General features: G+C 39.3%; 3 protein-coding genes and 1 long non-coding RNA gene across 4 annotated transcripts in view; 2 read left to right on the top strand and 2 right to left on the bottom strand.

Moving 5' to 3' along the window:
* LOC145458778 (uncharacterized) overlaps positions 1-14,384 on the bottom strand; it is a 264,884-nt gene that overhangs the window by 59,285 nt on the left and 191,215 nt on the right. The gene's annotated exons all lie outside the window — the stretch shown is intronic.
* Positions 1-14,384, top strand: part of LOC145459414 (uncharacterized) — a 229,606-nt gene that overhangs the window by 28,692 nt on the left and 186,530 nt on the right. The window lies entirely within an intron of this gene.
* The window catches only part of LOC145459361 (calreticulin-like), a 283,057-nt gene that overhangs the window by 211,041 nt on the left and 57,632 nt on the right, over positions 1-14,384 (bottom strand). The window lies entirely within an intron of this gene.
* On the top strand, positions 9,402-10,413 carry LOC145458668 (uncharacterized). The gene has a single exon (XM_080337112.1). It carries the CDS (start codon positions 9,402-9,404, stop codon positions 10,317-10,319), a length of 918 nt encoding a protein of 305 aa, XP_080193238.1. The 3' UTR covers positions 10,320-10,413.

The following is a 14,384-nucleotide window of genomic DNA, read 5'->3' as shown; positions in this document are numbered from 1 at the left end:
ACACTTGTTAATGTTGTGAATAATTCTTTTGAGTATGGTACGATGTTAAAATATCTCTTTGACAAACGGAAAGCAGGATCGTGAATAGAGTTGTAAGTTTCAAGGATTGTTTCAAAGTATGATCTTGAAATGTGACTGGATCAAAGTTGGTAGTCATGTTTGTCAATCCTATTTCAATTCAGATTATGTCAAAGTCCAAATATTTCATTTTGGATTATCTGGATTTACCTTTAGTACATCCCGCGAATGGATTCCGACACCGCGCTATAACAATTTTTGATAATAAGGACTCGAGGCTTTTCATGATAGAGTTGACGAGTGATAAGATGTGTGTTTTTGTTAAGAGTTTGATTTCAAGTTAATAAAGACAATAACTGTATAATGAACATACTTGTGATTCTTGATTCTTGCAGAATTATAGTTGGTATTGATTCTATAAGTGTGAAAACAGCGGCGTGGAATGTGCGAATAATTCGATGTGACTAAAAGTCGGTGTCAGTAATATTCAGGTTACGGTCGAATCAAAAGATCACGAAAAGTTTTCTAAAATAATTAGAATCGTACCGAATTAACACATTCAGATACGAATCAACTTGAGCTGTGTAGTAAGTTTCATTTCAAGTTGACAAATTGACACATTACTTGTATTTTCGCATGATTCTTATCATACAATTAAAGTCAACCGCGTTCCGAAGTGTCAAACATATAGCGACCACCAGAAAGTGTCAAATTGTTGGTTTACGAATCACCGTCTGCGCCGGCTCTGTGACAAACTTACTGCGGGAATTTTACCTTGTGAGTGATCGGTATGTCTGTAACGCCAAGTCGCTAAAGATGGTTATGTTCGAGACATTATCTTGTCGGCGATCGCGGGATTTGCAATCTATTTCACACCTTTTTGAAGTGTTAGTTTGTGAACGCGGTTATTGTTGATATTCGAATCGCCGTCTACGCCGGCTCTGCGGTAAACTAATTACCAAAATATTACCTTGGAAGTGATTCCAAGATTTAGCAAACTATTTCGCACTGACTGGATTAGTGTAATAATCGATAATAGCACACGACTGCACGGAAACAATTCAGCGCGCAGGTCATTCGAAATATAGGTCGCACTGCTTAATCCTCTTGCAAGCCACGTTTCCGTTTGTGCGGTTATTGTTGGTGACTCGTACATATTCAACACCGCGCGAGAGATGCCTGAAAGTACGAATCACGACCGCACCCATAAGAACACATGGCGAATCACCAACACAATCTATACGCGAAAGTACGGCATGCGAAAGTACGATGTGCGAGAGATGCCTACACCCGTAAGTACGATATGCCGACGCAACCATAAGAACACATAGCGAATCACTAACACAGCCTATACGCGAAAGTACGACATGCGAAAGTACGATGTGCGAGAGATGCCTACACCCGAAAGTACGATATGCCAACACGAGTTTTCAATACGAGTCACCGCCGCAGCCTATACTTGAAAGTACGATGTGCGAGCGCACCCATAAGAACACATTACGATGTGCGAGCGATAGGGGGGGGTCTAAAAGTACGATGGGCCAACACGAGTTTTCAATACGATGTGCGAGCGGGCCCATAAGAACCCCAGGCACACCCAGAGCGATCCTATATACTACTTATAAATACCCATATTTCATCGGCTTGTGGGATAACCGAGCGCACACTAATCACTGGGTGAAGAAAGGATGGCCACCTAGTGATTTCATGAGAGTAGGTGAAGCTAACATCACAAATGGACCTTTAGTTGTATAGAGAGAATTTCATCATTCCACCGCTGCACATAAAACTTGGCTTGATGAAGCAATTGTTGAAAGCCTTGCCTGCAATTGGGGATTGCTTCAACTATACTTGCAAAATATTTCCTTTTTGGACCATTGAAAATCAGGCATTTTTGATGGCCCTCAGATCTGCAAATTCATAAACGCTATGCTTTTGTGCAGTCCGTGACTTACATAGAGTCTGCTGCTTGGCAATAGTGCGGAGCGGATCGAAAAACTATCTGGTCCGGCTCCGATCCGGTTTGTCAATTCTCCGGCCCAGCTCCAGTCCGGCTCCGATCCGGCTCCGGCCGTATCAGGAAAAAGTACTGATCCGGCTCCGGCCAAAAATGAAAAATTCCGACCGGAAATCCTGCCCAACACGGTAGGTTGGTTCCCTGAATTTATAAATATGGCTCGTTTATTTTCGCAGTGGCTCGGCGGTTACTTACGTGTGGTTGGCTGGTAGTTATTTAGTTACAAACGTCATGCTTATCCATAAAGATTCTGGCCTTATCACAAAAGTACTGATACGGCTCCGATCCGGCTCCGGCCGTATCAGAAAAAGTACTGATAAGTTCGGATCCGGTCCGGCCAAAATTGAAAAAAATCCTGCCGGATATCCAATCCGGCTCCGGTCCTTGCTCCGCAGTACTTGGCAATCGTTTGTTTTAGTCACACGGAACTTTCTTGGTAACCGAAAAGCTGGAAATTACCAAGAATTCGTCGAATATATGAATTCCGACTTGAAAGATTCAGGTGTGAATATGAGTATCAAGGTTCGCCATCTCTTCAGCCACTTAGATCATTTTACTACAAACCTTCGTGGTTTAAGTGAAAATCAGGGATAAAGGTTCCACCATGACATTAAAGTCATGGAAGAGAGGTATCAGGGCAGGTGGGATGCACATATCATGGCCGACTAATGCCGGAGTCGCCAACGTGACTGCTTGTCTGCGCCACATTCCAGAAAGCTGTACAAAAGAAAAAATTTAAACATCGACTAATTTTTCTTGTATTACGGTTCATCAGGTATATGATTGATTAGCGCGCCTTAATAGTAGTGTATGTTATTTGACGTCACCTGTTTTGTATTTAAAAAATGTGTTGTTTACTGCTAATATCGCTCAATTTTCATAATTCTTTCTTGATTTTCAGATAAAACAGACCTCGCGTATAGAAGGCTCTGTGCGTTAAAAGATTGCGTCTCTAACGCTATCGCATCAGAAATAGAAGAATACCGTATGCACCCACTGGAAAAGATTGATGTGAATTCATCTAAGTTACAGTGTATAAAGAGAATTTTAACTATGTCAGAATTTGCGTATTTTTAGCTTTTTTCCAAACAAAAATATGGAATATCTCATAGAATAGAATCACTTCGGAAAACTAATGTCATTTTTGGACTCAGTGACATAGGAATACCCTGAACTCGCAGTATACATATATCCGTAGTAGACAAAAAGAATTTCCCTTGTGTCAAAATTTGTGTATTTTTGGCACTTTTCGAACCAAAAATATGGAGTATTTTAAAAAATCGAGCTAATTCGGAAAAACCAATGTCATTTTTTGGGTTCAGCGACATAAAATACCCTAAAATCGTTGAAACTTTATTGGCACCAAAATTTGTGTTGACCAGTGTTATCAAGTAACAATGTACTTTTCCGGTACAGCTGATTCAATTGACCGACGACCGTAAATTGACTTGTATTTGGCTTGACGCGTATTTGGCTGCATTATCCATCAATTGTTTCAACAATATGTAGCAGTTGCCTGCTAAACATATACCTATCCCATTCGCTCTCACCGCCCAATTTCATAGCCAGCGCCCCCAATCGCCCATTTCATGGTCAGCGCCCCCTTCACGCTCACGAACACCTCGAGGGGGATTCGGAGTATGTTCAAATTAGGATATGTATCGGAGTCGTAGGCGCCGACTTTTATTTTTGCATGGGGTGGCGGCAGGCGCGTAGCCAGGGGGTGTCGAAACCATGTCCTTTTGAAACGCAAAACCCCGTCCTTTTTTTTGTTTTTGTTTTTGGGGTATTCATGGTGTTTGTCGACTACTATGGTCATTTACACCAAGCCGATATTCTTCTTATTTTTCCGTAACTGCCGACTTATAGCACGGCCCACCTCTAGGCTTTTGTAAGACACCGCTGACGCGGATGAGGTGGCGAGGATGAGGAGCCTAGGTAAACCTCCAATACTTAGGTATCGTAATTCGGAAGTCGACCTCGGTCGGACTCGAACGGTGTTGCAGCCGCGGATCAGACATGGGGTAATCGTGATTAGTAATCGTAATCGATTACGACGATTACAGCACTTCGAAGTAATCGTAATCGCAATCGATTACATTCGAAAAAAATCCGAAATAATCGTAATCGTAATCGACTGCTTCACATATCTAATCGATTTATTTGTGAAAGAACGATTACTTTTCATTTGTGCAATGCCCATGACATAAAGTAAACAATCGTGAACAATGATGAGTGCGATTTAAAACAGGTTTTGGAGAGCAGAAATGTCGGATTGTCGAACGCCTCTGCTCATTATTGCGTCACAACTCCCAAGTATTAGCTTGGTTCTTCATTGCGTAACGAATTATCCGCACATAGTAAATAGATATTCGATATACATCTAGTACTGTAATCGTAAGAACACCCGCTATGCATTATGCCAGGTTATCAATACACTGCAGGCGCCACTACCTCGCAGCAGGATAATAATCACCACTCTGCCTAGTTTCGAATAGTAACGTATGCACTATGTATTGATGTCTTGTTATACTTAGGTAAACGCAGTTCGACCCTTGCTGATTGGCGAGCGGTAGGCCTATTTAGGTATACACCGGGCAAAGATTTGAAATTTTTTACTCGTCAAATTAAACATGACAATTTCTACATCGAAACATTAAAAACCAACGGCTGCTGATAAAAATCATAACCGAGCCGTTATTCTCCGTTACTGGTGTAACGGCAGCTCGGAATATCTGTAATAAGTGGATTGTAGGCAGAAGTCTATGTTTACCTTATCATATTTTCATTCGGCCCTACTTGAAACGGGCAACAATTTCTATTTCGCAATTTTATACTCAACATTTGGATTTGCCACTTTAGACATCCACTTACACACCATGTTAGCGTGGATTGCAGCTAGAATCAGTACCAAAACAGCATTTCGCCACCCCTTTCTATAAAATGGTGATCTTTGGCCCCCCATAAGGCGACCAATAAAACTTCTGGCGGGTGAAGTCCCCAGACCCCCCTTTAACGACCGGGATTTTCACAAGAACTGGAAAACACGATTTGATGCGATATGGATTCGATGTGTATTTGCTGTGCAGTCGCGCCAGGCGCGAATATTTAGGCACGCAATTTACAACTATAACTGTAGGGGAGACCGGGGACAAATGTAACTAGGGGCAAATGTAACAATCGACCTCACCGCTAGTAGGGTGGAGATATCGCCTTGTTATTTTGAGTGCGCATGCGGTAGTTATCTCTCCTAACATACCTGGAGTTACGTTGAGCTACGACGCGCAACCCCGGAATAACTTGAAAAAAAACGAAATTTTGGACCCTTGAGTAAATATTTTCTGGTCTGGAATAATTTGTTCTGACGGATAGTACCTCGAGTAGTTACAACGTAATATATGTAGCTGGAACAATGTTACCATAGTCTACCGTGATGATTGGAACGCTAGGACTTGCGTCGCCGGGAAGGTACCATACTAAGACGCTAATCATGGTCGAGCGTGTCAGGGGCAATCGTAACACTCTGTTACTTTTGCCCCGTTAAAATATCTTTTCAATGCTGAATATCTATATTCGTGAATTGCCTTATAATAGATTCAAAAAAGCCCTACTTTTGCCCCGTTAAAATATCTTTTCAATGCTGAATATCTATATCCGTGAATTGCCTTATAATAGATTCAAAAAAGCCCTACTTGATCACCTCTTGTCGTTACACTAACACTGTTGCCCTACCTCGCCCAGACATTGCTTCATTGATCATTTGCTACCATTGTTTAATTTTTTTTCTATTTTCCTTTCGTAACTAAACATTTTTTTACAGCCAGACTGTTCTGAGTCAAGTGTACCTGTTTGATGCTGGTGTGATCAGACTAGATGACCTTCACGGTCTTATCGATCATTCCTATCTAATACCGAATACTGTGCACGCATATTTTCTGTACCACCATCACTGCCGTTTGTTATGTATTTTGGTTCGATGAAAATAAAGACTCTCTCTCTCTCCATATTCATATTTTAGTATAACCATTTATCTATTGAAGACCAATCTTGCAACATCCATAAGTTCGATACCAAAACATATAATACCTTGCCATACCAATTCTAACATGATCCTCTGTCGGAACGGCCATACAGCAGTGGTGATGTGAATCTCAGGGTTCGGTTATTTCCGTGATTCTACTACCCTATCTCGTGTTGATCGACTTTTGTTGTGTCGACCTTCAAGGGTCATTTAAGAACTTGCTCATGACTGAATCCTCATCCCCTGACTTTGAGCATGGCCCGCTTACATTTTGTCATTTGTTCTGAACAATTTATTTTAATTTTGTACAGAACAGAAGATTGTCATTAGCTTTGACGCCACACAATGTTGTGTTCTCATTTTGCTACACTATCATCGGCCCATTCAACCAAAATATTTTAGCCGAGTCGGTTTCGCACCTTCGCAGGTGACCGAATGCCCAATCCATTGCGCACGCTGAACAAAAGCACCTTGGTAGAAGATGCCTAATATGTGTAGGAAGATGATGGAATGAATGTGGTTCTTGTACACTTTGAGCACATTAAGAAGGCACGAAGAGTGATACTATGTATTCAGATGCCAAAATTCTATGGGGCGTAGCCTGTGAGCGTTCAAACTTCTATTTCTTTAGTTTAATGCAATAATACAAAATGTGCTCCCGTTTTATTTGTTCATTTTGTTTGTTTTAGTTATAAATAACACTGTTATAATTGCCCCGCATAGATGGTACAATTGCCCCTAGGTACTGGGCGATTGTAACATTTGAGCGGCGATTCTCGCGACCCAAAATTTTCATGATTGAGTGTTGATTGAGTTCCATTTTAGTTTTCATATCAACTATCGAGTTGTTGGTGGCTTCTTTATATAAAACTTTGGAAATGAAATTTCCACGAGAACAACACGTAATATTAGAAAATCCAAAAAGTGATTCAATTGTCCCCGGTCTCCGCTATTGTGTATTGGTAATTCTGACCTACTTTCTGCTATATAATAAAAAGATATTGGAGTCGCCCTAACGTAGCATACGATAAAAGTAAATGAAAAACTTTCGTGAATCGCACCCAGAAAATGTCATTTCTACACGGGGTTCATCATTTTCGTCAGTGGGTGAACGGTTGGCATTTGTATTGTGGGGCTGAGATTGAGAAAACTATTCGTCGTGACCATCCAGCGCGGCTATGGACAATGAAAAGATACTCAATGTTTCGGTCAAGATGGCAAGTCTTGGTGTGTCGTGTCGCCCCGAAATGCCTATTTCTGTAAATCGTGCAATGGTATGTCATATATACAGTAAATGATGCCATGACGTCTCACTTAAAAAGCAAGACCTTCTCTCATGAGGCCTTTTCATCGCATTGTTGTCTTCCAAAGATAACTTATAAGAAGCAAAATAAATGTAATCGTGAGTAATCGTGATTACTTCTCCAAAGTAAACGTAATCGTAATCGACTACTTGCGGATTTTGCTGTAATCGTAATCGTAATCGCGTGATTCAGAAGTAATCGTAATCGCAATCGATTACAATCATGAAGTAATCACTAGGGCAATTTTTTTTTGACATGTCAAAAAAAGTCAAAATTAGGTCAAAATTGTAGCGTTAGGTCAAAATTTGTCAAAATTTGTCAAACATTTTTTGACCTCTGCATTTCGTTTGTACCGTAGATTTTGCGCTGTCGGTGAACTTATCATTTGATATTTTACAGCTTGTAGCCTACTTTATAGGCCTACCGTTGTAAACGGACCATCGTCTGCTCATTGTGAATCATATATGGTCAAATGAAACAAATAGAGACATGGTTTTATGGTAGGCTTACCATATTTTGAAAATGCAAAAAGAGGACACTTTTTCAGAAATTTGCAAGATACAAAACCGGAGTAGAATTCCCAAAAACCGGTGAATTTTTCCCACTTTGCGGTCGGTTGACTGAAAAAAAAAAGGTCATTACTTCCGCTCAGAGCTCAAAAACACGTTTTTCACTCCACATTGCCAGGTGGATGACTAAAAAAAAAAGGTCATCACTTCCGCTCAGAGCTCAAAAACACGTTTTTCACTCCACATTGCCAGGTGGATGACTAAAAAAAAAAGGTCATCACTTCCGCTCAGAGCTCGAAAACACGTTTTTCACTCCACATTGCTTGGTGGATGTCTAAAAAAAAAAAAAAAAAAAAAAAAAGGTCTTCATTTCGCTCACAGCTGAAATCACCGCTTTTCCTCCGAAATACCCGCCGGAGCTTCACTTCTGCGCTATTTTACGTCATATCACTCGCAATTTCCACTATATCTGACCTCAATTTTCAAAAAAGAGGACAAAATCTCAAAAAAGACGACAAAAGGGCGTCCTCCGAGGACACTTTCAAAAAAGTCAAAAAAGAGGACAAATCCTCTTAAAAGAGGACGTATGGTAAGCCTATTTCATGGTCAACGTACCGCAATATCCTAGCTGAAGCAAGACTGCTTGGACATTGCATGGCTCTTATATCAAGAAGCGCAAGCTGAAAAATTGTGATATAGACAACATTGTCAGAATGAAGCAACACGGTTTGTCACCAGCAGTGTTGTCAGCTTGAGTGTTGTCAGCCAACAAATGCTGCTGTTGAACGTTCTTTCTCCGTTCTTGGCAAGCTATACGTAGTAAGGACAGAGACTTTCTACCCGAGAATGTAGGAAAGGATCTTTCGTTGTACTACCACAAATTTTAATTATTTCCACCAGAATACGTAATGTAACTACTGGAATTCTTCATAGGGCCAAATTTCGTTAAAATACTAGTTTTTCATGTAGAAATCTGTCAGTTTTTGAGCCAAAAACGTTTTTTCAGGCCAATTTACTTTGTAAGGACAGACAGTTCCAACCAGAAATGAAGATAAGTAGTACAATTTTAACATTATATGCGAAAACACCTAATTTGCATACGTGAGGTCAAAATTTGGTCAAATTTCAGTTTTTTTAGGTCAAAAAAGGTCAAAATTTAGATTTTTTAGGTCAAAATCTTCCGTTTTTTAGGTCAAAAAAAAATTGCCCTAGTAATCACCCCATGTCTGCCGCGGATTACACCACTGCGCTATCTCGCCATTACCCCGTCATTTCGAAATTACCAGTCTGATGCTAATATTCAGTTGAGATTCAACATGTCGTATTATCAGTGTTACGCACGGCCGTGACCAATTAGCGAGATTCGTCTGTGCACGCGACGCGATCTCCCGCAGAGATCATTGCGAAATTAGGTTATTGATTGCCGAACGCTCGGCATTTTGCCGGACTGAGTATTTGGAGTATTTGGTTGTATTTGAAGAACGATAGAACTACATAGAACTATAACTATTAGAAACTAACTGTACTTTGTGATGGAGAACCCTGAACAACGAGATTGGACATCCAGAATAGACTGCATGGAAAAAAGAATAACAAAAAATCTTGAAAGCATGCTGCAATCCATCATCGAAAAGACCTTTCAAAACTCGATGGCAGAATTTCAAAAATCGATCAACGATGGAATTACCAAGCTGTCTACTCGTATCGACAAGCTATTTACCAGATCTGACTTGATGGCAAAAGAGATGAAATCCCTTAATGACTCCATGGTGAATATCTCATCTGAAATGGCAACATTGAAGACGCAAAACTCAATGCTGGATAAGAAAATTGAAGATATTGAGCAAAGTCAAGTTTTTATTTGCAAGGAATATGAAGACCAGAAACAAAACATGAATAAACTTGAAGGATTACTAAAAGATCTCGAAACATGGAAAACATCCGTTGAGGAAGATGTGAGACAACTAAAACAGACCAGTGAAGAAAATACATGTAGTACGGATGAAATTGACTTGCATATGAGGCGAAACAATCTTGAATTCCATGGGATACCTTTCACAAAAGAAGAAAACACTGACAATCTAATCATTCGTGCTGTCGCAGTTCTTGGGATAGATATCACAGCCAACGATATATCCATTTCTCACCGCTTGCCTTCTAAACACCAGAGCCTACCGCCGCCAATACTGGTCCGATTTACTTCATTGAAAATGAGGAATCTCATCCTGAAAGCACGAATCAAACTATCGAAAATTAAAGATTTTGGGATCCCAAAAATGACTTCACTGTTTATCAATGAAAATTTGACCAAGAATGCTCGTGACCTGCTCACCGCTGCCAAAACTTTCAAAAAGAAACACGATTATGATTATTTATGGATAAACAATGGCCGCATATTCCTAAGAAGAGCTCCTGGTGAGGAAAAAAATTCATCTTCGTTGTCAAAATGACCTTGACCAGTTGCAATAATTCCTCGCTATCATCTACTCGCAGTCTTCTCACATCATTGCCAATATGGCGAGACGACGCTGCAAAGCATGCTTTGAATATTGCAAATCTGATGACCCAACCCTTAAATGTGTTATCTGTAACTGCTGGTTACACCAGAGATGTGTGAGTGCTTCTAATTTTCATCCTAATAATACTACTGCCATGCTGCATTATTGTAATGTTTGCCTAAACAATAATCTTGCTCTTGGTCATTCTTATGAAACAATGTGCCAAACCACTACTTCCCCTGCAGAGATCACTGATAGTAACAAATTATCAACTAAACAAGTAGAGCTTAACAACCTAAATGCATGTAAATGTATTGATTTTACAGCTGATTCTATTCAAATACTCAAGACCAACCATTTTGCTATTGGTCATGTAAACATTGTATCTTTGCAGAAAAACTTCGACAAGCTTCATGAATTTCTATGCTCACTGGATATCCCAGTTACATTACTTGCAGTCTCTGAGACCAGACTTCAGAGTGACCCAATTAGTAACATAAATATTGATGGCTATTCTTTTATTCATAGCCCAACCAAATCCAAGGCTGGTGGAGTGGGTTTGTATATACATGATGATATAACTTACCAAGAGAATCAAGAATTTGAAATAAAAGGCTGTCAATGTGAACAGCTATGGATTGAAATTTCTGGTATACCAACCTTCCCAGACTCCATTATTGTTGGATCAATCTATAGACACCCAAGGGATAATGTTTCCAATTTCATGGAACAATTTTCCTCGACCTTAGAGTTATTGAACAGTAAAGATAAAAAATTCATTATCACCGGTCACTTCAACATCAACCTATTAGATGCATCACCCATGGTCAGAGAATATCTAGACATGATATCAAGTCACGGCAGTGCTCAAATTATAACCCATCCGACAAGAGTCACAAGAACATCTAAAACACTCCTGGATCATGCCTATACAAATATTGCTGATCAATCAATATCCCCTTTTGTTGTAGAATGTAACTTGAGTGATCACTATCCAATATTATGTCAATTTGGATCTCGTCCTAAACGCTTGAGACCTAAGTATATGCGCAGAAATCTGCACAAAATTGACCTGACCTCCTTCTACTATGACCTTGACTGCCTGGCAGATAAAACCGATGCTGTGATCCTCCATGATAACAACTTTAATGAAACATTTGATTGCTTCATGAAAGAAATCTCTTGTATTGTAAACAAACATGCACCTTTAAAAACTCTATCAAAGCGTCAACAAAGATTATCAAATAAACCTTGGTTATCTCTTGGCATACTGGTATCCATTAAGCACAGAAACAGACTCTACAGATCACTGAAAAATAAATGGTCAGAATCTAGACAATTGCAATTCAAAAAATATGCCAACTTACTCTCTCAAATCAAAACGAAAGCAAAGGAACTATATTTTAAGAAACACTTTTCTAAACATTAAAATAATCCACGTGAAACATGGAGATCCGTAAATCGTATTATCAACAGAAAATCCAACTCTCAGGCACCTAACAAAATAAAAGATTTTGTTTCTGATCAAATGGTCTCTGATCAGTCCCGGATGACTGAGATCTTTAATAGTTTCTTTTCTACCATCGGCACAAAACTCTCGGAATGTTGCTCGAATGAAGATGTCGATCACCATCGTATTTTTGGAAAACGCCCAAGTTCATCATTCTATCTTCAACCAACGTCACCAAATGAAGTCATAAGTGTTCTATCTACACTGAAAAACAATAAAGCTCAAGGTCACGATCAACTTCCTGTCATTATTGTCAAACACATAGGAATTCACCTAGCAGATACCATCGCTAAATTATTCAACTTCTCATTTTCTTCAGGGATATTTCCTGATGACCTGAAGATTGCACGTGTGATATCTGTATTTAAATGTGGGGACAAAACCAACGCAAGCAACTATCGACCCATTTCGATATTGTCACCGTTTGCCACTCTGCTTGAGAAAATATTATTTGAGAGACTTAACAGTTATCTCAATAAAATGAATCTCTTAAACTCAAATCAATATGGTTTTAGAAATAACCACACAACCTCTCAAGCTATTTTACAGGTTACCTCAAGGATATATGAGCTCATTGACTCTAAAAATGTTGCCACTGGTGTGTTTTTAGATCTGAAAAAGGCATTCGACTGTGTCAATCATTCCAAACTAGTTGATAAACTTGAATTCTATGGTATACGTGGACTTGCAAAAATGTATTTCGAATCTTACTTAAATAATAGGAAACAATTTGTTCATATTGAAACAACGCGTTCACAATTACTACCCATACAGACTGGTGTACCTCAGGGATCAGTTCTCGGGCCCCTGCTGTTCATAATTTACATCAATGATATTGGTCATTTATTTGACAATGACATCACACTGTTTGCTGATGACACCAGCCTAGTTATACCCGGTAAAAATTTATCTGATGCATTTGACAACATTAACACTAAGCTATCGACAGTGTCAAAATGGATGGCATCTAACCAACTTCAGCTCAATGCCTCCAAAACCAAAACTCTCGTGTTTCATACACAAGTCAATCGCAGTGGAATTATAGTAAATAACGCACATCTTGATACTCATAAAACTGTTAGATATCTTGGCATTATCATTGATGATAAACTCGGATGGTCTGATCATATCAACAATATAAAAACTAAAATCTCGCGTGGTGTCGGGGCTCTCTATCGCCTTAAAAATTTAATTCCTCATAAAACTCTCAGATCAGTCTACTATGCCTTAATTCACTGCTATCTTCTTTATGGGATCCTGGTTTGGGGACCTTCTGCGAAAAAACATCTGCAGAAATTGCAAGTCTTGCAAAACCGAGCCATACGAATTCTCTGTCGGAAATCTAGATATGAGAATTGTAATAGCATGTATCGTAGCGTTAGAATATTGAAAGTTGAAGACATTTTCAAATTTGAGGTAATGAAATTCATGCATAGCTATCATCAGGGTGAACTGCCACTATATTTTGATAATCTGTTCAAGATACCTTCAGATACCCACCAACATCATACCAGATTTTCTTCTAACCTGTCTCTGTCTGTGCAACACCGCTCTACCAGTCTAGTACAAAATTCAATCAGTTTTATTGGTGTCAATGTTTGGAATAAGCTGCCACCTAATTTCCGCAATTTAGACTCTTGTGCTTTTAAAAAACAATGTTTTCATTCTCTTATCTCTAACTACCGCTAAATTGTATTTGTGTTGTATTTCAAATTGGTCCATGATACTGTGTCTTATTTTTCCTTTCGTTTGTTAGTTTATTTTAATTTTTTTCTTTTTCATTAGTTATCGACTGTGAAAATTGCTCCTGTCCCGGGTGGCTCGGCTCTGAAGACTTGTCATATCGAGCCTCCCGTCTACCTTGCATGTCGCATTTCACTGTTACATTTTTGTAGTGTTATGTTGATATGTAATGTATACGAATAAAGATTCTCTCTCTCTCTCTCTGAGCAGTAACATGGCTCAACAATTCTGCAACACGAAAGACAGACAAGAAGTATGATTAGAAACGCGTGCGACCAATCAGTAATTATCTCTTGCCGCCAACACAATGGGTTTTTACTTGGTATTGAGTAGCTTGCATCGCGACAATTGGTTGCTGATTAAAACATCGATTTAGACTGCATTGCTGCATTTCCCGATTTACGTTCGCAAATCATAATTGGATTAATATTATGGGCACTGAAATAAGTTCCAACTACCAGGCACACACAATAAAACACTGTTCAACTTTGCGCTCAGAGAATATTTATGACAAAAATGGTTACCAAAATATTTTAAACGCGGCTTGCGGCCCTCATCGATGCAAATATTGCATTTTAATTAGTAGAAGGTGAACGTATATTTGGTCGTCAAATCGGGGTAGAAGATAGTGTTTCTCAGAGCGCGTGATGAAATATACGTTTCTAGCAATGAGGTCGAATTTTGACATTTCACAACGATCGTTAGTTTGCTGAAATCAGTATCAGTACGCTGTGCGAAATACATAGTAGTGAACAATTTTATCG

The sequence above is a fragment of the Botryllus schlosseri genome, chromosome 16 (assembly GCF_051294905.1).
Source record: "Botryllus schlosseri isolate E-star chromosome 16, Bs_hap1, whole genome shotgun sequence".
In the NCBI taxonomy this organism is placed as follows: domain Eukaryota; kingdom Metazoa; phylum Chordata; class Ascidiacea; order Stolidobranchia; family Styelidae; genus Botryllus; species Botryllus schlosseri.
Note: the sequence above shows the minus strand (reverse complement) of the source record. Positions and strands in the feature narration are given on the sequence as shown.